This window comes from Phalacrocorax aristotelis, chromosome Z (assembly GCF_949628215.1).
Source record: "Phalacrocorax aristotelis chromosome Z, bGulAri2.1, whole genome shotgun sequence".
Taxonomy (NCBI): domain Eukaryota; kingdom Metazoa; phylum Chordata; class Aves; order Suliformes; family Phalacrocoracidae; genus Phalacrocorax; species Phalacrocorax aristotelis.
In genome coordinates this window covers 3,840,382-3,867,234 of record NC_134311.1, presented here as the reverse complement: position 1 = coordinate 3,867,234, position 26,853 = coordinate 3,840,382, and the positions used below count along the sequence as shown (strand labels likewise).

Sequence of the window (26,853 nt, the reverse complement as noted above, 5' to 3'; positions counted from 1 at the left end):
TCCTTCAGCAAGGCCCAGAGTGGAAGCTGTGGGTTGCTGCATTTAATAAACCCAGATAGGGGGTGTCTTACTTCCACTAGAAGTTACCTTGTTCTGAGAGGTGTAATAGGGAACTGGGTGGGGGACCCTAATAACCTACTCTGAGAAGTGGAGCCTCCCAGCTGGCTGCTCCTGGTTTCTTGTTCTTTAGCTAAAACCGACATTGTAATATTTTTAAATTATTTTAATTTAATTGCCTTATTTCCCTCAGAATTACTTAACCATTCATTTCCCTCATAAAATCATCTTATTTCTACCTGTATTTCCCTTCAAATTCTGTCCTCATCATCCATAAAATAAAAATTTTAACAAGGCAAAGTAGTTCTGAAAATAAGACTGTATTTGTGCTAATATGCGAAGAGATTGACTTGAAGACTGCAGCGTGACCCTGGAGCTCCTGGGAGGAAAACAAGTGCAGCGTATTAACTGTACAACCACATGTCCCGCCATCGGTTGTCTGGAAGGAAGCATATCTTCATCTTTGAATGAACATGTGCATTTCACCTTCTTCATTTATTCCTGACTTTATACAGGCACATTTCTGCTCGTTTTCGTGGCAGCAGCTGCTTCTGTTATTCACGGACTAATTTCCGTGAAACTTCTACAGCTTATCAGTTAATAAGGAGTCTTATCAGAAACTAGACAGCAAGCATGCTAGGAATTATTTCAAGCTCCAGTTAGGTGCTGAACAGAAGCTATGCAGCCATTTTTATTTCAAGTAAACAGCTGTCTCTAGCTACTATCTTCTGCAGAAATAATAACCTACATCACCACAAACTGAAACTGACCCCATAAACACACTTCCATCACATCCATGTTTTCTGTGTGTGAATTCTGTGGAAAACCTAATTCTGATTTGTGTTAAAACATGGCAGGGTTTTTTTAAGAAGTACCCACTCATAGTTTGGTACAAGCTTTGCATGATTGCCTATGATATGTAAACATTTCTAAGTGTAAAAAAAACACTGCTAGCAACTTCTACAGCTTTTGCACTCCATTTAGCAAGAAAAAGTGCTTCTCTTAAAAATTACCTAGAAATTATGACTGGGCTGCATAGGATTTATAACGTTTTTTATTACGATTAGCCACAATAAAATTATTTTTTTAATGTGTAAACTGTTGTTTAACATCACAGAAGTCTCGACAGATTACAGAGCAAAACTTCCCATCTGTTTTTTTTGTTAATTCCACAGTCTGCTCAAAACTGCATTAACATACATTTATATTTTACAAATAAAATCAACGTAGTTCTAAATGTCCAAGATGTTGCAATATTTAAACTTATAATGAACATTTTAAATATTTAATCCAAGTAGTGTTAAAGGGACACTGTCAAACTCTCATGACTAAAACTTGGTGATTCTTAACAAAAATAGTCAGAGTCAGTTCTTTATACTTAAAGATGTATCATTTACCTAGTAGTGAATTTCTTAAAATACAAAAATAATTACAAGATCCTCAAAAACTACTGTCAACTGGGTTATAGCAGCAGTTTACTAACACACCCCATTTTGGGCTACGTTCACGTAAAGCTCACTCCTGGGCTAGGAAATTATTCTCTAGATTTTGGTCAAGAAGAAAACCCCAGGCAATTGCCATTATCTATGTATACTTACTGGACTTAGGCACGGCTTAACAGGGCATTTTGGCAGTGATCTGGACACGTAAGGATCTTGTAGCTGATACTGAGCGTGGATTTAAACAAATGATGGAGGGTATCTTTCCTTTTGAACTGGCATCCCTCTGAGCCTGACACCTTGAACAACAGCTAGAAGATAGAAGGTTCCAGCCTCAACCCCCAGGGACCCCGGGGCTGCCACCAGCAGCGCCGGGATGTGCCTGGAAGCGGCTGGTGCTGCCTGGCACGGTGTGGAGCCTCGGCTGGCCACATCCCATGGGTTGGCGTGGGGCTCAGCAGGGCAGGAGCTGCCGCTGTCTGCTCACCCATTTCCTCGTGCCAGGGGACTTCTTGGGGTGCCAGGGGGCTGTGGAGGCAATGTGGGGGTGACCAGGGGACCCCTTGGGGCACAGGGGTGTTGTAAATAACTAAAGGGTTAAACTTACAGCTTGAGCCATTATCAACCTAAACCCAGATCCTAAGAAACACAAATGACTCCATGAACCAGCCTAAGAAAGGAATTCAGGGTTCACCAGCTGAGAAACTTCAAGGACCGGTAACAGAAAGAAATGTCCTCCTGCAAGTAAGATCAGGGATGCCACAGCCATGAAACGATGAAACCAGTAAGAGTCACAGGAGCTGAGGAAAGGTAATTCCAGAAGGGGGAGATTGTGACCACCGACTCAACTGAGGGATGAAAGGACCACCCCTCCACTCCTCTTGAGCATGTGCAGTGAATTAAAATAGCACTGCAGCTTTAAATTGAAGCAGAGAAGATACAGACCAATGGAAGAAGGGAATGTTCAGTCAGGGCAATGATTATGTATTCAATAGGCTTGGTGTGTTAACTGTCATGTATAAATATCAGAAACAAACCCCAGTAGGTGTGCATGATAGGCAGAAGGATCCCCCGGGCATCTGGCACTGAAATAAAGAGAATTCCTGCTTCTTGATGCTACATTGGTATAGAGGTTTATTCCTGATTCCAGTGACAAGCCTTCTCTTAGGAGCTCGGGTTTTACAGTACAGTAAAATCTGGCTTCAGGACTTCTAGTATCGCATCAAATAAACAAACCGATGGTGGTCTAACACGAAATGCTATTTCAACACGATCTCACTCCCCTAATGAACGTTGGCAGAATTTTAGCAACTGGCATGCGTACTGTCAGGCTTTGTGACTAAGAGGTCTCCCTGTCCATGTTAGTGCACAGGGTTATCACTGGTGCTCCTACAGCCTTCACAAAGCATAGAGCAAAACTACTACTGTTTTTATGCCACAGACAGCTAATTTGAAGGAATTCAGTCACTGCTGGGTAACCGGTGTCACCACGGCTTCATCCGGGTAACTGGTGTAAGCTCCAGTGCTAAGTATTTCTTCAGCCGTTATGACCTTCCTGCTTGCCACCTCATGTCCATGACTGCCCACTGCACACCCCTGCCTATCGAGAACAGTGTCTGGACTGCCACGTACATAGCAGCATGCCTCAGCAGGCTAAAAAGGAAAACCGCTTTGTGGAGTTTGTCCTGGGCCTCTTCACTGCATGGCTTTTTTGCTTCCCAGGCTGAACTTCTGTATTTCTTCCTCTGGCCAAATGAGGCCCAGATAAAAACCTCTTAGCTTCGTTTATGACAGACATCTACCCACTGATTAAATGCTCCTCACATTAACACACTGAAGTACTTTAGTTTCTCCAAAAAAGAGGCTATGATCTGAGCAACTTTCAAGTGCTGCACCGCTGTACCTGTCCTGCCCACTCACAGTTTTGCTTCAGCTTGGAGACAGGCACTGCTAACAAGAACTTGGCACACCACAATCTGCCAGTACAAATCCTGGTGAAGAATATATTCAGATAGTAAAGACAGGAGTGCAGTTATCTGTGAAAGGAGAAAAGTACTACCTAAGATATTATCTTTCACAGTTTTTAGACAGAGATGCTTTTTTTTATTTTGCAACTGTTTTGGGTTTTTTTCCACCAGAATTTATACCTATTAAGATGACTACCAATTTCTACTTCCCCCATGCCTTAGACAGAGCTCAGACTTCAGGCCCCCCTTCTGTTGGGTATGATACGAGGGGGGGAAAAGCTCCCCATAAAGCGAAAGCCAAACACGTAAGGTTAAACTCCACTAAAACTTAGGAAAGCATTTGCATTCTTTTTTAGGAAAGTATATATGTCTATATACAAAAATAACAACAGACAGTGTCCTTTTAAGAAAGTTAAATATATAGATATACTGTTAGAATAGTTACACAAACTTTAACCATTTCAACAGCTTTTAAATATCACACATTCAATTTTCATAAGCAAGTTACAATGTCATTTAGCATTTCTCAAACTATTTTTTTTTTGTAACAGAGTCAAAGGCAATGCACTTTTCATAAAAACCATACGCACCAAACACCTCATAAGCAGCGAGCAAACAGTTCAAGTTACATTCGCTTTGTGGTAACAAGTGTGCCGCCTGTTCAGCCCAGCACCTGCGGTAGGGCAAGGTTGTCTGACAGCCTCCATCCTTCCCCTGCCCCAGAGCATTACCAGCCAAGTCACAATCCAGTCACACAAAAATACTCTTTGACACAAACAAAACCTTTAAGCTTGTCACAGTCCAGTTCTCTCGAATTCACAGAGCAACTGTAAGCAACATTTTATGAGCTCATCAGAAAAAAAACACATCAAGCAAGGGCTCAATCAGTGTTGTACATAGTAGCCTAACACATTAATTCATTAGTTCACAAATTCTCTTAATTCCTATCTCGCATGCCTATAAGCAAAACAGTTCCCTAGCAGATGGTGAGAGTGCTCTTTCGTGGTCCTCTGTCATGGTACAGGTGTCCCCTGCACCACACTGAGAAGCATGAAAGCCTCAAGAGTCCGCCTGCTGCGGGATCCACATCAAAAGCTTTTTGGGTAAGCTGATGTATCTATACACCTTCCAGCTCAGAATTTTGGTCTATAGCATTTCCATACATTAGTGGATTCTAAAGAGACTGCCAGACAGCTCCTCTGCAAAGACAGAGGCAACAACGGGCGCATCAGACAGCGAGCAGCAGGTGACAACGGCTGCAGAACGGCCCTTGCCTCTTTCTGCCCACTGAGTCCTTTGCAGGCGCTGTCCTTGCTTCGACCTCATGGTGCTGCACCTAGCGCACACCAGGTCTTAGCACAAGCTGTGCTAGGCCTAAACCTGGGTGGGAGTTGAGTGAACAGTCACAAACCTAGTGCTACATCAACAGGCTTTCCGGCATGAATGTAAAACTTCGCATTCTGGCATATATGGATCTGTCAGAATCGTAACAAAAATAAAACAGTATATTTCAATCACAATACATGTGCAAACATGCCCTGAAAAAATAGAAAGAAAAATGGTAGCTTTGGCTATGTAAGCTCCTAGCTTACATATTTTTTATAAAAATAGGAATAGAGTAGGCAAAAATAGGGAGAATTTTTGCAGCTCATCTGTATCAATTTGCCAGCTCTTTACTAATGCATACCGCTTTTGCTTGTATCATCACTTTCACAAGACATCTGGTTTTTCAGCAGTGAACAGATCACACAACAGGCACCGTCACTAAGAAGTGACTCTCGAATTTGTAATGCGAAGCGCTATGCTTGCAATGGATCTCATGGCACAAGCAGAAACCTTGTGACAAACTCCAGCTTGCGCGATGTAGTTGGAAGCTAAACGATACAGCCTTTCCGCCCCAAATATGTTAAAGTGCCCAGGCAGTACCTTCTCCACGAGACCCTTGTCCACTAACTCCATGAGGCGCTGGCAGCTTGCGACGTAGTCACTTATTCTGCTGTAGGGAAGCCAGTCAATCATGGATCCATCGTACACCACGTCTCCGCTGAACAGAATCTTCCGGTCTTTGTCATGTAAGCAAATACTGCCTCTTGAATGACCAGGCATGTGCATGACAGTAAGCTGACGGTCTCCAAGGCTGATCACATCCCCTGCAAACAAACGTGTCACAGGAAAATGTTGGCATTTATCATGTATTTCAAACACCACAAAGAGCGCGACCTACCCATAAGCTGAGAGTTTGTACATACTATATGTCCGCAACGATGGGAGTGGGACATTTATTTTCTTGGTGAATGCCAAAGAGGTGTCTGAAAGATAGACTTGACAACAGGGGATTTTCCAATTATCTTTAACACAGGCTTGGGTTGTATCAATTGATTCTATTCCCACCCCAATAAAGTAAATGTGAAAAGAAATGTGACAGGGAAAATGAAACAGGCAACAAACAGACCACATCTAAGCTGGGCCTCCTTTGAAAGTTTACCACATAGACATTTCATCATTTGTTATAATTTTTCCCTCACTTAATTCACCTAGAATGCCACTGCTGTTACTTTTGAAAAGCAAAATGACCAAACATAAATTGGTGGAGGAGAACCAAGACTGGCCTCCACATACTTTCTTCATCCCATTCCATCAGATACATAAAATTAGAACTTTCTTAACATTAGGTAGGGTTTTTTTGCCAGCTTAAATGTGAATGCCTTCTCATTGTACTGGTCACTGAACTGGTACTTTCAGCAAAAAGTCAGTCCATGGATGGAGAACAGGCCAAGTAAGCCTGCTGTTGATTTTAAATTGCAATGCCAGCTAAATGATAAGTGTGCAAACCCCATTAACTTACAGGTGGTAAATATGTAAACTTTAGGGCCGCGTAGGGAAAGATGACCATCGTATAAGGCAACCTTCCCAGAAGCAGCTGCTTAACAACTATATGAAAGAATTCTGAAAGAAATAACATCCAGTACTATTATAAAACAATGCTTAAAACTGTAAAATGCATTTCAAGCTCCAAGGAGAACAATAAAAAGGCACCAAACCTCTACTGTATTAGAAATCTGGAAGTTACAGATCTGTCTCACGCCAGAGACAGGCATGCCACGAATTTGCTTAAGACTCAGCGAACCTAAAGGTACTTAACTCTTGAAAAGGCAGAACTTGTGACAGGACCTGATGCATTTTGGTACTCAACTGAAAATTTCAGGATTACTGAAAATGCTAGAAGAGCGTTTGTAGGGCACTGAATAGCTAACATCTGACCACGCTGCACCCAACACGGAAATGGACCCCTACGTCTGCAGAAACAGCTAGTTTCAAAATGATCAGAGAGAATTTTTAGCCAAATTCTCTATTGGGGAAATGCTGAGAAGCCTTGGCAGGAGAAAGAAATAGACTTGACTACTGAGAAGATTGCGTAGAAAATGCCTGCGTTGGTGAAAGAAGCAACTGTGGAGATGGTGAAGTTAATGGAGCCAAGTGTTCCAGTGGGCTTCCAGCTGCTCTTGGCACTGAGAAGGGTACAAAGGAGGAGAATGTAGCACCCAAAATTTAAAGGAGACAAGTACAGAATTTAAGAAAAAAAAGGGAACTGGGACAGCTGAAGGAAACTGAGCCTTAGAAGATACAAGTGACTAGGAAAACTGTAAATGGTAAGGCACAATGGAAGACGCAATTTTAGCTACAACAGCCAAAATAAAAGGTTCTTGGAAGGTCTGCTAAGATTAAGGTAATGCAAAACCAAAACTCAACAATCAAAGCAGGCAATATGCAAGTACAAGCTGCAGCTTTCGACTGCAACAGAATATTGCCCCTGCCACGTTCTGTATTTTCGGCATCACCAGGTACCCTCAACCCCACAGCAACGACACATGCTGAGACGACACGCCACGTCCACACAGCGCGTCTCAGTGTGCGTTATCTTAGAAACTCTGATGTTACTTTGACAGTGAGCGTGCTTGCTCTTTTACCAGATTATTCTTTAAATAATTTTTAATCAAGAAAAAACAACTCAAAACTTCTGTTGATTGACCATAGTTAAACATCACCTCAGATCTCCTCTGAAGTCTTCAGTAAGTTCAGTTCTGCTTTTCCAAGCACCTATGCGGGACGGTCTAACACACCCAAGAAGAGACTAAGTCCTCTGCAAAAGGTGTCACCTCTCTGTCACACAGCTACCCTTCAACTCCTGCTTCACCACTTCATACAGTTTGGTTGTTTGTCACCAAAATAACCTAGTCATTGTTAACTATGAGGGGCTAAACGCATTATTTTATCTGTAATAAGCCATTTCTGTAAATGTTACATTTAGGTAAATTCTGTAAAACAAAACCCACATTCTTCACAGTCCATATTTCAAGAAATTGCTTTGTTCTTTACGCTGTTGTGCCTTGGCAGTTCATAACTAACACGGGCCACCAAACGCCAGAGCCGACTGACAGGGTGCCACGCCGTTAGAAGCCAGAGGCTAAACCTGGGGTGCTCAGTTAGTCAGTCACTCAGAGTACTGTTGAGTGACTCTTATTCCAAGGGAAGAAAAAAATCTGAAAGAGGGGAAGAGGTTAGGCAAGCGGAAGGTACTTTGCGCGTTTCTCGGGTTCCTGTCAGCGCTTTCCAGAATTGGTAGAGGCCAGAATTTAAGGCACATTAAATATAAACTCTTAAGAATTTAAGAATTCATCTTTTTTGCCCCACGTTGAGGACTGCAGGAGGTTTGTAGATTCTGCGAAGCGGGTCGCAGAGCGTGAGCGTCGGTTTAAGCATTGTTACGAGAGGCGCGACGTTACTCTGCGACCCGGGGTACGCAATCATTATGCGGTTTTGGCTTTTTTTTTTTTCCCTCAGACGACTTCAGCACTGACAGAAATACGGATTTAAACGGCGAAGCTGAGCGTGCCCCGTCCCCCCTTACCCTCCTGCAGCAGGCGGGTGGGCCGGACCGGCGGGACGCGGTACTGCCGTGCCCGCCAGCCCGGCCGCGGCGGCCGCGCCACCTCCCGCTCCGACAGCCAAGTGACAGCCTCGTAGTTGTCGCCGCGCAGCAGGGCCGCCGCCTCGGCGCTGTGCACCGCCACCTCCTCGAAGTGCTGCAGCCCGCCGGAGTGGTCGAAATGAACGTGGGTAGCGACGGCGAGCAGCGGCCGCGGACCGCAGCCCTCCGCCGGCGCCAGCAGCCCGGCGGCGCGCAGGTAGTCGGGCAGGCTGCGCAACCCCAGCCCCGCGTCGATCACCACGTCCCGCTGCGAGCCCCGCACCAGCCAGATATTGGCCCGGTTGCCCGATTCGTAGAAACGCTCTTGGATCCAGAAAATCCCGTCGCCCAGGGGCTTGTGGGCGAACCACTCCAAGGCCGACATGATCCCGCCGTTCCTCCCTCCTCCCCCTCAGCGCCGCGACGGGCGGGGCGGCCCCGGGCCCGCCCCACTGCGGCAGCGGCGGGCGGCGGGCGGCGGGCGGCGGGCGGCGGAGGGAGCCGTGAGGGGTCCGGGGCGGAGCGGGGTGTGGGGGGCTCAGCCGCGGGCGGCGGGGGTGAACCCTCTCCTCACAGTCCTCCTTCTCCTCTGTCGTGACAGGCGCTGTCGCGGCGGGGCACAGTCTGCGGAGGTTGAAGGAAAGGCGGGAAGCCGCGGTGGTGCGGGAAAGTCTGCGGGGGCTTGGGGCGGTGGTGGGGCAGGGCGGGAAGGGGGCAAGGGAGGAGCTGAGGGGGTGAATTCCCACATGGCAGGCGCTTCTGGCCGTCGTGACAAATGTTTTCCCCGCTTAACCTTCAGGGGCATCGGGGGGTGGGGGTGGGGGGGGAGGTGAGGGGGGTGGTGGAGCCAAAACCAACCCAAAATCTCAGTGTTTAAATTTTAGTCCTTTCTCTTTTACCTGCTGTTTCCTTTGACGGATTGCACCCGCCTCTGAAAAATCAAGGACTGGGGCGCCATCGAGGGTTTTCTGAGGAAAAGGTGCGATAAGGAGAGCTTGTCCGAGCAGCCGGCGGGGACCCCCGCGCCACTGGCCTTTCGCTCCCGAGACCCTCCGTAGCCATCCCGACCGACGGCCCCAGCGACAGCGTACGTAGTTCCGAAGGCATTTTGAAAGCTTAAATCTGAAATTTGCCTTCTCGTTCATAGAGTAAATGACACCCAAACTATCCATATACACAAAAAATGAGCTCGGGTGCTCCATTAGGCATCCCTCCTGGCAGCCAGAACGCTAGTTGTGCTAGCTTTGTCATGCTCAGCGACTTCACGTTTCCCCCAGTCGTCTGTCGCTGTCAGTTTTTGGTATGCTTGAAAAAATCATGAGTTTCAGTAAAACTCCTGAGTTGAAATACTGCTCGTTTTAAAGCTCGTTAGTTTTCATCAGACTAATGTGCTATTTCAAGAAAATCTTACCAAGAATTAGTTTTGAAGCAGCATTTTTAAAATGGAGCTTTATAATCACTGTAGTGCAAACAGTGTACCTCTCCTTGCTAGCCGGACATCTCACTTAACCTTTTTTTTTGGTTTCTTCTGTTCTTTGTTCCCCTTTTTTGCACACCTAGATAATTGCTCATGTTTGGGGCTTTACTGTGTCTTTTATCTTTCTCCATTCTGCCAGGCTCACATCTTGGCTTTCATCCTGCTTTCAAGTGAGTTTGCTATTTCTTCTTTCTCTTTTTTTTTTTCCTTTCCAGTTAATTAAATTCTCAGGCTTAGATCTTGCTTTGTTGTCTCCCTTAAAATGATCTATTTAGGTCTTCCTGCATATTTTTAGACCGTTTTCTGTGCTGCTGAGTGATGTGGGTGTATGTAGTGTGATTTTGTTTTATCCAAGCCAAGCTTATTCCTGTTGAAAATAATAAGTAGGAAAATACTTGCAGCAACATGGTTTTCACTGGAAGTTAATAAAAAGGCCATTGATTCCATTTGGGGGGAATCTTAAAGGATCTTAATCTTAAGTATGCATTTCTTTGCTTCTAATCATAATTCTCTCCTGGTTCCTTGTTATTTTAAACAAGTGTATGAGAAGTTTGAACTACTTGTCTCATGCGCCCACTAGTGGTGGGAATAGTTGTGATGGTGCAGGTACAGCAGTAAGTCTGGAACAGACGTGTTCTTAACAAGCAGGGTGCAATGCAGTAACCTTGCAATTAATGGCAAACAGCTCGTGGGATTTCTGGGGTGGGGCCTTGAATTGATCTTTACATGGTCTTGGGGAGCGAGCAGTAGCACACTGCTTCAGCTAGGCTTCGCTTGGGTCCCATTTCTTGACCTTTTCCCCTGCAAAAAGTGCATTTCTCACATTTTGCTTTACTTGCCAACCCACTGGTCATACAGTCCTGAGGTGGAGATTGGCATAATGTTGAAGGTGGTGAGACGTGACTGTAAATGTAGTTTTGCTGGCTGTTTTTCTTTTATATTCTTGGTGAAATACTTTTGGTAGAAACAAACAGGTTTTAACAGCAGTTAGCTTGCAGATACGCTGGAGTGGAGCAGAGAGGCTGTTGTGAAGAAAAGTCCTTCAACGCACTTACCTTGGACCTCTTTGGTTATTGTTATTTGTCAGTACCCAAAACTAGTCATAAAGGGAAAAAAATAATCTGAAGGTTGAAGAAGCCATGAATGACAAACACAAGCTGCTTTTTGGAGAAAAGTTCAGAAACTGCAAAATGCATTCACAGCAAGTTCAAGGTCCTTTAAATTTTTTTTTTAATCTTACCTTTTTTCTGGTTCTTCTACCCTGATTGAACTCAAGTCAGTGTATCTAAGGTTTAGAATAAGGTTTAAAATTCCTAGGTTAGGAGGTAGTTTCAGACACGCAGAGGTGGCTAGCAGAAATGAGGGAATGGAGTTCCTCTTAGGCCTGCAATAAATTTATGGTACGTGGAGGAACTTAAGATGGGCATTAAAAAATGGCTTGCTATTTAAAATTATTTTTGAGGGTTGTTTGAAAATTATCTTAATCTTTGTTAAACATAAATTTTGTAGGTAATACATACATGTATTGGCTACACGTAACAAAAATAAATCTTTAATAACCTGTAATATTTTCAGTAACTCCAAATGGCTGGGTCAGGTAGAGGACGTGCTTCGTTTACCTTCAACATTGAGGCTATTGGCTTTGCGAAAGGTGCGGCTCTACCTGATACCGTCAGTGAGCCTCCACCGCTGTTCCCTGTAAGTACAGCAAGTATCTTGGAGCGCACCCTCTGCGCTCAGGTAAAGCGTATTCAGTGTCATGTTCAGATAATGTAATGAAATATGTGAACAGCCCTGAGCACTTCCGGTCAATTTTGAAGCATTTAATGTAAATGTTTTTCTTATTATTACTTCCTGTCCCTTTGCCAACTGTTGTATCCCCTGTTTAACTAGATTGCTTGCAAGGTGTTAGTTCATTAAAGTCCTCATCATGATTTGTTACAGTAACAGAAATGCTGGATATTTGATTTTGCTGGAAATGAGGTTACACTAGTCTTTGAAGCTGATTTGCTCATTTTAGAAATTTACTGTTGATGCAAATGTAAAAGATTTTGGATGGTTGTCTTGCACCTCACTACTCTGAATTTGAAAATAACTCAAAAGTATTTTATGTGAGTAAGGAAACTGAGATTTTGCATTTGGGTTGTATTTGAAAATTAAAGGGGAAGAAAGAGCATTTTCTGACTGAGTTTTGCTGTGCAGGGAAGCTTCGACAATTTTGAGGCTGAAAAGTCGTCTTAACAATGTTGCTGTTTTATACAAGATGACTTCCCAGTTATGTCAGGATTTGATCAACATGCATAAATTTTTTCTCAGTCTTGCATGTTATGACACAGAACTTGTGAGTTTGGCATATCATTGGTGCTACGCTGAGATTTCTCTGAATTTCACCCGAGGTTTTGACTTACTGAACCAGACGTTATATGTCCTCTTAGTCCACCCTTGCAATTAAGTTACGAGATTTAATTGATGCTAAGCCATCTGCAACTGTTCCTAATGGGAATGGGGCAGTTCTGCTTGGTAGAACAAGGAAACAGAATTCTATGTGAACTACAGCTTCTGCAGTTGCAGCCTTTTAGGAGAATTACTGGCCCCAGTGTACCTAATGTATGCCATGGGGAAGTTAAAGATGCTTTCTTTTCTGTGAACAAAGTTTCAGAACTAAGTTAAACTTTTCAGGGGAAAGCTAGTGCCATTCAAAAAAATCAGTTAACCTAGTGGTGTAACTACTATTGACAAAAATTTAAAGAGTTAGATTTAATGATTGGGCAGTGACCAAAAGTATGTTACAGTTGTTGGCTGGCTTACACCTGAATTATTTTAAGCAGTGAATTGTTGCTATTACACATTTCTAATAGCCACTTTTTGAGTTCTTATGAATTTCCTGTAAGTGCAATTACAAACCCAGTTAAGGAGCATCAGCTGAGCGTCAGCAGCATTAGTGATTTGAAGTGTTGGCCAGCTAGCAAATGTAGCTGGAAGCAGTAAATTCCTTTGTTTGTGATCCAGCCCTGCGACTTGTGATAGCACTTTGGGCTTTGCAGCCTAGCACTCAGGTATTGATGGCGCACTGTCTGTCGTGGGAGAGAAACAACATCCATTCTGTCATTCTGCCTCTGGCCCCAGTTTTCGGTGTATTTTAAAAACTGGTTTTGCTTCTTTATCTTTCCCAATTTCAAGGTTCATAGTTCAAAAGAGACCCCCAAAAGATCCAAACCTTAACAATTCATTTAAATTCATTCGGCAGAAACTGAATTGTGTGAGGGCCTGTGTGCTGCCTGGTTGTATGACAATACAACCTGTGACTGTCACAATAGTCATGGAAAGGGTGTCCACACTTAACGTAGTTAAAACGTTTTAGAAGAGGTTAAGGCCAGTGCTGCTGTGACTGGGGAGAGAAGTAATGGCTACCGAGTAAGTTAGGCTAGTGTGAAAAACTGTTTTGGTGATTAAGAGCTTAATATGACTATGAATGACTATTTCACAGTTTTAATACTTTTTTTTTTTTGATTTCTTGATATATTTTTGCAGAAAGATACAGCGAAGTCATAAAAGGTATCAATTTAGTTGTAAAAATAGTTATGCATGTCAGAATGCAATGAAGTATACTTGCAAAGTAGCATAATGCATAGTTTTGATGGATATTAAGACCTTACAAATAATAAACATAATTTGTACAGAGTACAGAGAATAAGCCAGTGCCTCTGAAAACAGGAGAAGATGAAGATTACATGTTGGCCTTAAAACAAGATCTTAGAGGAACTATGAAAAAAATGCCATATTTTTTGGCAGTAGAAGAAGATCGTGAAGGTTTGTTTGTGTGCTTTTTATTTGTATTTATATCTTCAGTAGTAATTATTCCGTGAAGGATTATGCAGTGAAATGCATGTGTTGAAGATGTATTTTGTACCTATAATAAGGAATAAAAATTAGCAGCTTAAGGTAATAGGGAGTTTTTCTGCTTTTACACTTCTTGAAGTTGTAGGTCACACCTGCAAGTGGAAAGCAGCTACTGTGTGAGAGAGGTATCAAACAAGTATTCCATTTGATGCAAAGTAAGAAACAGCAAAATGAAATATATGCAGCCTTTTCAATTATATGCTAAGCAATACAAGTGAAATAGACATTTCTGCATGTTAAAATACCCTAAGAATTTTGCATTGAAGCAAAGAAATATGTAGTAAATACCAGTGTTGAAATTCAGCTTCCGTTTTAATTGGGGAAAGATGTAGTTACAATAATCAATGTTATATTAAATAGCTGGACATTCTAAAAGGTACTGATTTTTTTCCCTAAGTCCATTCAGCAAAGATAGGTAAGTATTACCGGCAAGTCGTGTGGAATACAAAGATTGCGATGAGGATAAGTGATGTACTGAGGTTTGCATCAGAAGCAGAGCTGGATTAGAAGCCAAAGCTTGATCTTATTCTACTTGACCTAAGACTGTCTTTTGCTTATCTGTAATTAAAAATTAAACACTTTTTTATTGTTCAATAACAATAAATGCTGTGCTGTACTTGACTTCCAGTCATACACCATTATCCTGTTAATATCCAAGCTTCCTGGTCAGAAAACTGAGCTGGTGGGCAAGAAGGAAAGGGGAGCAGGGTAGGAAGACTTGAATGTCTGTTTACCTTGCTGTGGGGGTATTTTAAGTCTAGCAGTCATGGGAGGTTATTGCTGTGAGGACGTTTAAGAAATCCAAAGTGGCCAAACACTGGATAATCCTTTCCATGCTATCTTGTGCTGATTTTAAATAATGAGAACTGACTTGAACTCCAGAACGTGAGATTTAATTTCCACCCCAAAACCCTCAGAATATTTGAATATTCATAGTGTAGATACGATACAGGTACATAGTCCAATCCCCTGTGAATTTTTGGTAATTTTTGTTCATGGTGCAGTGGTGAATTCTAGAGGTTTTTGAGACCGTGTGCAATTTCTTTTTTTTAGTCTTTGAATGTAACACTGATTAACACAGCTTATTGATTTGCTACTTGTTCTTGTACTAAAGCCCTGTTTAAAATGGAGCAGTGCTGTGCAGTATGAGCAGTGAACAACCCTGCCAGCCAGGCATTGTGGCTCACAAAAGGCAGAATATTTCCCCTGACCTGCAGCTGGAGCCCAGCGGTCACCAGGAGGCAGCAGGCAGCTTGTAGTGCAGCGCAAGCTGACGGCCCAGAGTGGACCCTGACGGTGTGGTCAGGTAAAACCTTGGTTATGAGGCAAGGAGAACAGATCTGATCTTCATTTCTAGATCCCTTTGTGATGGTGGAAGTATTCCAAATTACTCTTTTATCCCATCTTGTCTTTCATCTTCTGAGTAAACTAATTTTAATCTCTTTGGATTCTCATCTCACCAGAGGCTTGCCATGCACTTGATCTTTGTCGGGCTTGACGTTTGCTATTTCCGTTTGAGGCACAGAAAAGGAAACTGTTATGCCTGAGAGCCAGTCAGGGTTATTTCCAAGGAACCAGCCACTGTATGAGAACACATTATCTCTCTTGTCCAACTTTGCCTCCTGATTGTTCTTACTGTTCACCTCAAAATAGTCTTTGTTTTTGCAGCCTTCTTTTTGAGGTGATCTCACTCTGTTGCTGAGTGTGCTTCTTAATAGAACTGCCAGCTTTGAAGGCTGTTTTTCTACAAACACTGGCAGTTGCAGGGAAGGCAGGTACACAGCCACTTGATGGACTCGAATAATGCCTCACATGTTCTCAGTGGCTCCCCAGGGGTAAGCTGGTAAATTGAGGTAACTTTTTACTGAACCTTTAGTTGTACAAAAATGCCTCATCAGAGGCGTGGGGTATAATTACATCAGTGGTGGTCTGCAGCTTAAAAAGCTTGCTTTAATCTCAGTCACAGTATGCAGGTGTGTCCGGGACTGCAGTATGAGGCAGGAGTGGCCTAGCTTTAAGAAAATCACTTTCTTCCTCCAGGATAGATTATTTTTAACTGATCTTTTTTGCTCTCTGTTTTAGAGCCCTTTCCACCCCTGTATTTCATCCAAACATCTGGTAGGAATAAGAGAGAGGCAGGACCGGGACTGCAGGCAGGAACTTCTTAAATTGTCTTTGCTACAAGAGCAAATGGATTGTTTTAAACACTCGGCACAACATCTGTGAGCCAAATGTGAGAAGGGAAACATTTTACTCAGTTAAGACGTAGCTATCTATATATCTTTCATTATTCAGGTGGAAAATGAAAGCCACGTCTAGTGCTACCTGGCAATTTTGATGCGTTAGTATGCAATGTAAAATAGATTTTCATCATTCATTTCAACACTCATTTTGAGTGCGAGCAGGCTTATTCTGTAGTTAAGTTCTCTACCTTTCCCTCTTCATAAGCTATGAATCATTAATATTTTCCCTGTAGGAATACCTGCTATGACGGGGTGACCGTCACCTTGGCAGTGGTTTGGAATTAATTCATTAGTGGCAAGTGGTGAGACTCAGTCAGATGTATTTTCTTACCAACGGCATCAGCAATTAGTTCACTGAAGAGCCTCAAGCTGAAATCAAAACTAGTAGTTTCTTTCCCTCCATGTGCTGACAGTTTCCTCCAGCATCTGTGAAGGCCACCTTCATTAAAGGCCCCATGAGACATTGTAATTTTAAATGCAGGCTCTTTGTTGCACAGTTTTAAGTAGGTCTTCTGCTTGCCATCATCATGACTAAGTTTAAAATTCCGCTTAATTTCTGATGTCTTCCCTCTCCCTTCATTTTCTCTGGTGAGTATGCTAGAAGTCTTTGACTGTAAAGGTCACGGTCTGTCTTTGTTACTGTCTTTTGTTCAATACCCACAAAAATTATCCCTGTTTGGGTAATGAGTTATTACTGCAATCAGAATAAATAATTTTGCATTAAGTGGATTTTGCAGTTGGGCATGGTAATTTGGTAAGAAAAAATGGGACTGGTTTAAAAATACTTAAGTCTTTATATTGCTTTTGTCATTAGAGATTGTACAAGGAATTTTATTTTTTTGCAGTAATATAAACGGGTGTACTTACACTGTATAACTACTGTATTATTTACAGTGAATTTCTCGTTTTAGTTTCTTGTGCCTGGAAAGAGGTTAAGTGGACTAAAATACGTTGCTGCTGTTCAAGACACATCTCTGTTATGCTGCAAAGCTTTGCTGTTGTAGAAGTACTTAGTGTCTTGGGAGTTGGTCATGATTAGTCTGAGACACAGCATTCTGAGACCTGGGGACTCTGGATACTCTGTGGTTAGCACAGTGGTGATAAATGTCACTGACTGGTTTGGTAGCAAAGGTTTGATTGTGAAAGTGTTGAAGAGTAGAAGAGTTAGCGTTCATTCAATGTTTCAGTCTAGTTTCTCTGACTATATCTGCATTTTATGTTTTCATGCTTTCCAAGGAGAGAAGTATAAATTATAATAATTTTGGAGTGTTTTTTTTTTTCCTTTGGGGGGATGCTTTGATTGAAAGGAGATACCCCAAAAATGCAAAGCAGTATTCTGGGTTTTTGTCTTCTTTTGGGGGGATATGAAATCTAGGTCTTGCAAGTACTTAGCAGATGGTTAGTCCTGGGCATTATCATGAGAACTGATCAAAGTAGTGACATTAAACTGTTTCCTAAGTGTTTGACAACAGCACAAGAAAGTGTTCAGTGTGGGATTGAAAAAATACACTGTATGTTTAGTTACAGAAGAATATCAAGGGCTGTGTCTGGATTGCTTTTTTAATTAATTGTATCCAATAACTCTCTGTTTACTTCTCCATAGTAATTGAGAGGTACAGGAAAAAGTACCAGGACAGTGAAAAGGAGCATGCCACATGGACCCCAGGTAATATCTGAGATTATCAAAGGCTAATTCTTTATTAACCTGTGAAAAGTTCCGCTTTTTTAAATGTTTGACTCATTATCTCTCAAGCAATAAAAAAGTATGCAAATCCTTAACAAGTCATGCATTCCCTGTTGATGGTTATGCCCTTTGCATGTTTTCAGAACAAGGCAAAGTATTGTCCAAAAAAAAGAAAAAAGGAGGGAGGAAATTCTGATTTTATTTATTTACTCAGTTGAAACAACTGATTTGCAGCAAAAATGCAAGTTTTAGCTTTTGCTCAGTTTTCCTTCTTTCTTCCTCGCCATGCAGGTGGCAGTTTTGAACTGGGAGCAAACACTGATGTTACTAAAAATAACCCAACCTGATGTCTCAGTCACAGGTGGCTGGGTTTTATAACATTGAACTTCCACAGCCGTATCTGTATACCTCACTACTGCCAACAATTATAGAATGCAAATCGAAGGGCGTGTGGGCCACTGGATGGGCTGAACTTTGTCTTTTTGGGGCAGACGCCAGTTGCCATTAAGTAGGTGAAATGCCAGTCCTCACTCTGGTTCCTTGATTTAAAGTACAGCTAGAATTCTGTAAAACTGCTGTGTATGAAAACACTTAGGATGAATGTAAACAGTATCAACACAACAGGGGCCCCTGCCTTTCCCTAGTGCGGGGCAGGGGGAGGATTGCTGCTGTGTATTATCATTCATATATATTAAAGCTATTTTCTGTACAGATTGGAGAAGACTCCCAAGAGAGGTGAAGCCAAAGAAAAAGACCAAAAAAGGTATATATTTTTAAGAAGCATTTAGTAGATGCTAGAAGGCATACTGGAGCTGGCTAGGGAAAAAAAAGTGGTAGAAATGTTAATTAGTCAAAATAAATCAGGGCTTTTGGCACATTGTTTCTAAGTAATTTACTAGTTTGCCTGTCTTTTATGGTTTTTGCTTTGCTTCTGTGGAATGTTTTAACTTGCTGGAACAGATATAACTTCCTTTCATGCCTTTCGTACTGATGTACCATATTAACGTAGGAGGTATGTAACAGTGAAAGATAAACCACAAAACTCGTGGTTGTGAAAGTTTGTATCTTTAGTCAACACTCACCCTTCTTCTATACAATGAATAGCTGGATGTTCAGGTTTCCTCTATATCTTCGGTTTCTCAATTTTCTTGTTTATGATTTGGTTGGCTTTCACACTTTTTTTAAGCCTTTTAGATGTGATTTAATGTAGGTTATTTTCTATTTTCCCTGGTTTTACTTTTTTTGTTTATTTTCAGCTTTCTTCAGAATTGTGAACCAGATCCTTCAACAGCAGTTGGAGCTGGTATTGGTTGTTCTTAACAGCAAAAAACTTCTTTATTACATAGCATCATATATGTATTTGTTTTTCAAAGTGTTTTCTAGTATGCATGACTGTTGTTCTCTGTAAAAGCCTGTTGCTCGGTTGATGTGAAATAACACTTGGCCTCCTGTATCTAGCTGTCTGTTGTATTTAGTTTTTTACTTTCTTGTTCTCTAAGTGCTTCATGTGTCATTTTTCAGTTCAAGGATAAAACAGAAGGAGAAAAGGGAATGTGTAGTAGTCATGGAGATATGTTCAGCTGGAAGCTTTGTTCCTTTTAAGAGTGTCATTGAGAAGCAAGGTACTAAAGGAAGACTGCACGACTCAACTGAAAATTAGATACTTATTTGCTAAATCTCTAAAGATGCAATTAGTACCTACCTACTTTTTTTTCCCCAAAAAAACAAGAAACTGCATTGGGTTTTGTAAGCCTATATGCAATAATTAGCTCCCCAAGATCCAATGAAATCATAAATGCCAACTTGTTATTTCTTGTTACAGTAATGTTGTGATTATCATAAAGAGAGAGTCACTGCTCACTGTGGGGGATTTTTCCTCTTTCTTTTGTGCCAGTTTCTCTATTTGCTCTTAAAAGTATATTTTCTTACATAGTTGTAATGGCAAAGATCAGCTGACCATCAGGATTTGATTAGATAAAAAAATAGGTTCCTCTACAAGCAAAAAACATGTGATTTTAGGTATTTTTGGGGGTAATCCTGATGGCACAGGGGCCATACAAAAGTAATATGACTCAGGAAGTTTGTAAAGAGCTGATCAGCGACACGTTAGCCCTTCTGGTACAACATATCTTTGTTGTATTTTGAGGGCAGCCATTTTAGGTGACTCTCTATAACCAAGTGGAACAAAGGTGAGGGAGTCAAGAGAATCTGCACCAAAATTCAAACAGGCTTCCTACAATTCTGCCTTTGTAGGCTGCAGGAGTGGTTTTGGGATCGCTACACAGGGACATATACAGGGATGGCTTAATTTTTACACTCCTCTCCCACCCTCTTTCTGATTTCCCTGAATGTTTTAAGCCAAGACCTGACCACCTGCTTCTTAGGGACAGAACTTTGGGTAGAATTCCACATCTCTCCCCACTTACCCTGGGCTGTGGACCACACTGTCCTAGATACCAGCAGTGCCTGCCAAAACAGCCAAAACGTTGTCTGGGTTCAGCTCATGTAGGCCAGCTATATGCATAGGCACACAGCAATCAGATGTATGCGTTTAAGCCAAGAGAACAGGTATTTGGAAAGCTTAGATTGCATTCCATTGCATCTCAAAGCTACGTGGATGTAAGGAGCTTGAACTTCTGCTAACGGTGGGTCAGTGTCTCTGATTTTATGGTAAGTTCCAGAGATGGCCAGCATTTAAGGAAAGATCTTGCATGTCTGTTTTAATTTCCAGGCTGTTTGTTTTATAGGCATTGTCTCTAAAAGCCTGCAGGGGTTTGTGCAGAGCTGATAATTCTGAATCGCACTTTCCACTTGTTTTCCTTAAAACCCTACTCCATTCTGGATGTGTTTGCTTTGATGCTGTTCATGTGTCATTACTGAGCAGTTTGTCTCCCCTCAGCTCTGTGTGGTGCTTTTGTCACATAATCCCTTCCTAGGCAAAACACTGAAATGAACTGGATGTTACTTATGCCAAATGCTATTGATAAAATACAGTTGTTTTATTTGCAGTGCTTGGAGCTCTGCTTCCTTAAGCGTTAGGCCAGATAAAATACATAACCTGATTAGGATATCCCCTCCATTGATGCACGCAGTTTTTCTTTCTGACACCACTTAGTGCAGCCTAGTGTAAAAAAAATGCAAGTGGCATAATCTGGTTTGTCTGAAGCTGCCTTGTCCATCAGAGGCCGTGCAGCTGCACCAATATGGCACGTTACACAGGCAGTTTTACCCTGCTGAGCAGAGCTAACCTGTGGTAGATACAGCCCTATGTTGTAAGTTCTATGTGGTGGCGCTGAATATCGCAGGAGACCTGAAAGACAGTTGCATCATGGAAACAGGGTGACTCACAGAGCTCCCTAAAGGCTGTGACATCTCTCGGTACGGAGCTCTTTGCGTCCCCTCACCTGCTGGTCAAACTGCACTTCTGGAGCTGGGGCAGCTATTCCCTTAGTTTAAGGTGCTGTGATTCAGCTGGCTCTTACCTGGATACATGGAATACTATTTCTGACCCTTGCTCCACCATATAGTTACGTAGCATAACGGCTGCAGGGAGTGACTCGATAAAGGTGTTGGTGAATCGAGGGACTAGGTGAAAATGTGCACTGCGGACTCTAGATGAGAGCCAGCCGTGGCACAAAAGCCATTGTAACCATGCCTACTGCATTGGAGCTAATCAACTCTGCTGTCTGCCTTTTCCTACCTGTCTGAAGCACCCAGCTGCCATTAGTGCATTGCATTAATTAGCAACATCAATGAGTTTTTATCTTTTTTGAGATGGTGAAAAATAACAGTTGAGATTCTGTTCTAGTTTCTTCACATATTGTGAGTATGTAGGAAAAAAAGTGTTTTGTGAAGCTGAATGTCATACTTTGGCCAAACCTTTGGTCAACATTGGTTCAAAGTGAGTTTCAGACTGGCCCTGTAGGCATCACTTATGAAAGTCAGGCATATACACCTCCATGAATGATGTAGCTCAAAGTCTAAGGTAATTTTAATAGAGATGGTACAGGATTTCCGTGGCATTCTCAAGATGTAAGCTCTTAAGAGCAAGTAAAAGAAAACAATTTGTATTCTTCCATATTAAAAAAATAATCGTGATGTATTTTATTTCAGCAGGTGCAAAACCAAAAAAGGCAAAAAGCTCTGAGCCTAAAAGTAATCTGGATGTGTTGAAAAAAATTGAGGTAAGACGCACATACTCTTCCTAAATTGCACACTAGAAGTTGCTGAAGGAAAAGGAAACCTTTAGAATGTTTTTTGGTACCAAATAGAATAACCAGAGCAGCCTTTTTCTGGCCTGGTCTTGTTACTCTGACAGACAGCTGTTCTGCAGTGTGGCAGCACAAGGGAGAAGATAAAGGTAGAGCCTGGCTGGGGAGAAGCTATTTTCCTTGCTCTGGTTTGACTCAGAACACGAGCGTTGTTCTTCACTGGGTAGTGATGTAGCCTCATTGTAACAGCAGGGCTACTATTAGAGCTTATTGAAGGAGGAAATGGTGCCAGAGCTTTTAAATCTATTGCTGTTTTGCCAGTCTGCTGATGCTGGAAATGAAACAATTCAGTAAGTTGAGAGGGAGGAAGCGTACAGGAGTAACTTCGGAGGACAGCGACCTCGGTTGTGGAGGTGACTGCCCACCATGTGGGAATGGGAAGCTTAAAGATGAAACAGCCCTGTAGGTTTTCTCTTGGTGATCCATCAGTCGTTTGGTGCAGAAGCATTATCGTATACAGCCTGTGGTATTATCAAGTGTGACATGGCCTTCTACTGTCAGTTATTCCAGCAGTGGATGGTACAGGGAAATCATCGCCTCCATTTCTTATGCAAGACATACCTTTTTTAGATATCAGGTCTGATGGCTAATGCTTGATCAAGTAAGTCCTTATGAAGTTCTCGCGCTTCACATCATGTTGTTTTACGCATTGACAAACAACATCTGCACAACACCGTTATGCTAGTTGTCTTGCCATTACCTGCAGCGTAACGTTTTGGTAGTGTGGGGGATACGCTGTTACTGTAACGTGGGGTTGCCTTGTAAAGGATATTGCCTTGTGACAGGAGTTGGAAAAGAAGGGTGATGAAGAAGAAAAATCTGAAGATGAGAAGGACGAACCAAAAGACAAAGAAGATGAAGATGATGAAGAAGCAGAAGAACCAGAGGAATACGATGAAGAGGAGCATGAAGAGGTACTGTTAGATTTCCTATTTACACAAAGTCAGATCCCAGTGCATTGGCTTTCGGCCAGAGAAGGGTCCCCATCTTCTCTGATGCTGAGAGTTGTAGTGAGAGGCATTACATTAACGTTATTTGCTGCACTACCTTGCGTTGCAGTTAATTTAAGTGGGTGTTTTAGATTTGTTACTCCCAAGGAGCTCTGAAAAAGAGATCTTGAAAGCAGGAGCGGGTCCTGCCACAATCAGCACATACCATTATTCACTTTCATCACCAAACAGCGATGCCACTTCTTTCATAGGTATCAGAACTTGATTACAGTATTCTTCTTTTTTTTTCCCCAAAATAAGAAAAAACTCCTATTACTGTGGGTGCTCAAGTGCAGTTTAAAGCATGTTTCTCTCATAAATTGTCCCCTCCACAGGTAAGTGATAGATTTTTTTTCCATTTTGCATAGGAAAATGACTACATTTCTTCGTATTTTGAAGACGGAGATGACTTTGGTGCCGACAGTGACGACAACATGGATGAAGCAACGTATTAGCTATTGTTGCTAGGCGGTACAATGCTCAAGCCTTACACTACTTGAATTCTGGAGGCAGGCTGGGTACCAATAGAACTAACGCTCTACCTCTGTTGGTTTTAGGTATACTCTCCAGAAACACGTTGGACAATTCTCTTTAAATGTACTGTGCTGTAAACTGGGACGTGGGATCCTCCGTTTTGTTCTTTTGCCAGGTGTTTTGCAGACATGCGACTTTTTAAGGTTCCCTGGAATGCCTACTGATGGAGTAAGCTATATGCCATTATGTTGCCTCTGCACAGAAAAAAGAATGTATGTGCTTTAATCGAAATTGTGCCTAAGCATTTGCACTAGCCAGTTCTATGCTTTAGCAGTCAGACCTTGAAAATAATAATGAAATTCGTGATGACTGCAGCAAGAGAGATAGAGCCTTTATGGACGTAAGCTGCTCGTATTCGGCAGCTGACTTCTCTGAAGGAATTTCTGTAACTTCTGAATTCAGGTGACTGCAAATAATTGACTACTAAGCACTTTAATATAAACTGACTTGAAAAGACCTTAGTAATATGGACAAACAATATAATGAGAGTATTTTGAAGAGCTATTATTCTAGCTAAAAGAACTCTTTATTTTCAGTATTTTGGTAAAAAGGAACTGCAGTATTTAACAATGTGTTACATTACCTTCATGAATCAGCATAAGTAATAATTAAGGGTAATTTCATTTAGAAAGAATATATGGCAGAATTTAAGATCGAGACATGACGGAATCCTGGTTTTCACCAGTGGCACACAGATTAGTGATAAGAATTTGAGTCCTTTGCCTTTGTCTCTGCCTCTAAAGCCAGTACTAACTTTACTAACTTTCCTACCTCACAGAGCTACTTAACAGAGCTGTTAAGTGAGACGGCAGATAGCTATCCATGTCATTGCTAATGCATTTACTTACTTACAGAACAAACAAGACAGAAACGTAACAGACAGCAAATCAATACAAAAATCCCAAAAATGCAGGAAAAGAATGTGGGGAAGTATTTTGAGGCATGAGGTTTTAATTAGGAAAACAAGACAAGAATGCTGAGAACAGCAAAACCAGAATGTTTGGAAACATTAAGAACCAACCACTGAAGTGTAGAAAACCTACTCCTGAGGTGAGAAACTTGAGGAAGTAACAGAGCACTCTCTGTGTCCCACTGTCCTTTGATGATACAAAAGTGTTGTTATTGATCAGTGTTATTGTACGATTGATCAGGGGTTTTATTGCTGGGGTTTTTTCCCCCAGTTTTTTAAAACATTCTGTTCCTGGTAAGTGCCATTACCAGGTCTAACAGAAGAACAGTTTTAAAACAAAACCAATTCCTCTGTTGGCAAAGGAAAGCACAGAAGCTTTCCTTGCAAGTCTGGTGTTCTGTCAAGCAGTACTTTACCTCACTGCTGACTGGAACACAGTACTGCATTATGCTGTGAACTTCTATATGCAATAAGAATTTGTTCCTTAAGGTGTAGCTTTCAAGTGTTCTGATAAAATTCATATCAGGTGTAAAGGAGATGAAACTAAAATGCTATGCAGGTCACACCCAGAGGTATACCAATTTTATTTTGAAGTGTTGGTAGCTAGAGCCATAACCTTTAATAAACATTCTGCTGCATTGCTTAGGAAAGGTGTCCTGTCTGATCATTTTCTTCTAACACCACACATGCCAGCAGTTGTCTCTTCAGCAGGTGTGCCTGTTTCTTGCAAGTGATATGCAAGAAAAAGCACGAAGATGTGAACAGGGTAAGCATGTTGAAAATTAAATTTGCGTGCCTCAAGTATAACTATTATTATCTTCTACTAGCTGTTTTCCCCTATGCAATGTAAACGAGACTCCTTGCCTCTCATGCAAGGGTGCAAATAGGCGGCTTCTGCCAAAGACAACTAGAGAATGAACACTGGAAAAAGCATCACTGCCAGAGTTACAGTTTGGTCACAAGCTGTGGCTTGCCAGAACAGTACAGTACCTGATTTTGTAGCAGACAATAATTTTGGGGGAGCAATTACTTTCTTCATTCATCATACTGCTAATGAGAGAGACAACCGCCTCCCCGCTGTACTGCTGAGAAATATTACTCTGGCAGAATCAGCTTTTTGAGACGTTTAAAAGGTGAACTGTGGTCACCTCTGTCCTCCAGAGGGAACCAGAGTCTTAGGATGGGCCCTCTAGGACCAGTTTAACGCCAACGCTTATGAACAGGCTGCATTCTGCAACAATATAGGTCTGTGCAAGGCACTTCCGACACGAAACGAGAGACTGCTGTTCCAGAGGCGTGACACCCACAGCTGTTTTTATACGCTGATCTTCTGATTGCTTGGAATTTATTGCAAGACCATAATGCAGATAAAACTTAAGACAGTTCTTTGGGTATCAGCAAACCTCAGGTTTGGACAGGCACAGCAGGACAAGAAGGCACCGCTTTCAGTGTGCAGGGACATCACCATCTAAGAACTTCACTGATCCCTGCCTTAATTTGTCATGGGTATTTCTTAATCCTTATTTCACAGAACTAACAAGTTCTCAGAACTTTATGCAGAAAAGTTCCAAGTTCTACAAGGCGTGCACAGGATAAGCTGTTAAGGCTCCAGTTATGCTATGCTAGATATGAATGCTGTATGCAGCTACTGCCAACAGAATACTTGTTGGCTGAGGATTTTTATTCTAGATCATACATAAAACTCAGCCAAAATAAATACAAGCAGTGGCGTCCTGTAAGAAAACACATGGAGTGTATAGAGCTAAGAATACATCATATGCACCAATTCTGCTGAAGTCTAAAATAAAATCTTTATTTTATGTATATTACTTACGTTCTAAAAAGCAGAGGAGCAGAAGTACTTAAAATGAGACTTGCGTCCTCATTCAGGAATATTTTACAAAGTTATATTTTCAGCCTTTATAAAATAGTTATACAAAGACTGCGACAACATACTCTGAAATGTAGCAGATTTAAAGCATTTATGTTTTACATGATCCAACCGTGCAATATGCACTTAAATGCAAAACCAACTTCCTGATCAACAATGTCCTATAATCTAAAATGTGATTTACTGATCAGTTGTTTGGTTTTTTGGGCTTTTTTTTTAAACAAGTCAGTTTCTAGAAGACCAGCTTCATAGATTTTAACATAAATCAGATATTAGTTCCATACAGAGCAGTTACCCTGATTATTCAGGGCTGACACGTGATGATGCATTGCCAGTTGTGTTGTACTTCGGAAAAAGCACTGAAGATCCCTGCATCCTGCAGAAAGCCAAGCCAGCTGATGCTTGTAGATCACCACTACCAGCAGTCCTACAATCTTGGCAAGAGACCTCCTGTGTCTTCAGAAGTTAACTCCCTAAATTAAAAATACGCTGTAGGAAATACGCTATGTAATGAAATAGTAA

The 26,853-nt window shown here is 41.8% G+C and overlaps 2 protein-coding genes across 3 annotated transcripts; one reads left to right on the top strand and one right to left on the bottom strand.

Moving 5' to 3' along the window:
* Positions 1-1,095: 1,095 nt before the first annotated feature.
* Positions 1,096-8,851, bottom strand: MBLAC2 (metallo-beta-lactamase domain containing 2). The gene is made up of 2 exons (XM_075079710.1): positions 8,373-8,851; positions 1,096-5,613 (listed from the first exon to the last, which is right to left on the bottom strand). Exons 1-2 carry the CDS (start codon positions 8,815-8,817, stop codon positions 5,228-5,230), a joined length of 831 nt encoding a protein of 276 aa, XP_074935811.1. The 5' UTR covers positions 8,818-8,851; the 3' UTR covers positions 1,096-5,227.
* Positions 8,512-25,766, top strand: POLR3G (RNA polymerase III subunit G). 2 transcript variants are annotated; one of them, XM_075079712.1, is made up of 9 exons: positions 8,512-8,649; positions 9,377-9,519; positions 11,485-11,607; positions 13,590-13,719; positions 17,656-17,718; positions 18,449-18,499; positions 21,850-21,920; positions 22,793-22,921; positions 23,365-25,766. In XM_075079712.1, exons 3-9 carry the CDS (start codon positions 11,494-11,496, stop codon positions 23,449-23,451), a joined length of 645 nt encoding a protein of 214 aa, XP_074935813.1. In that variant the 5' UTR covers positions 8,512-8,649; positions 9,377-9,519; positions 11,485-11,493; the 3' UTR covers positions 23,452-25,766. The 2 variants fall into 2 exon arrangements, with proteins under 2 accessions (XP_074935813.1, XP_074935812.1); XM_075079711.1 differs by lacking the exon at positions 8,512-8,649 and adding an exon at positions 8,971-9,092.
* Positions 25,767-26,853: the final 1,087 nt, after the last annotated feature.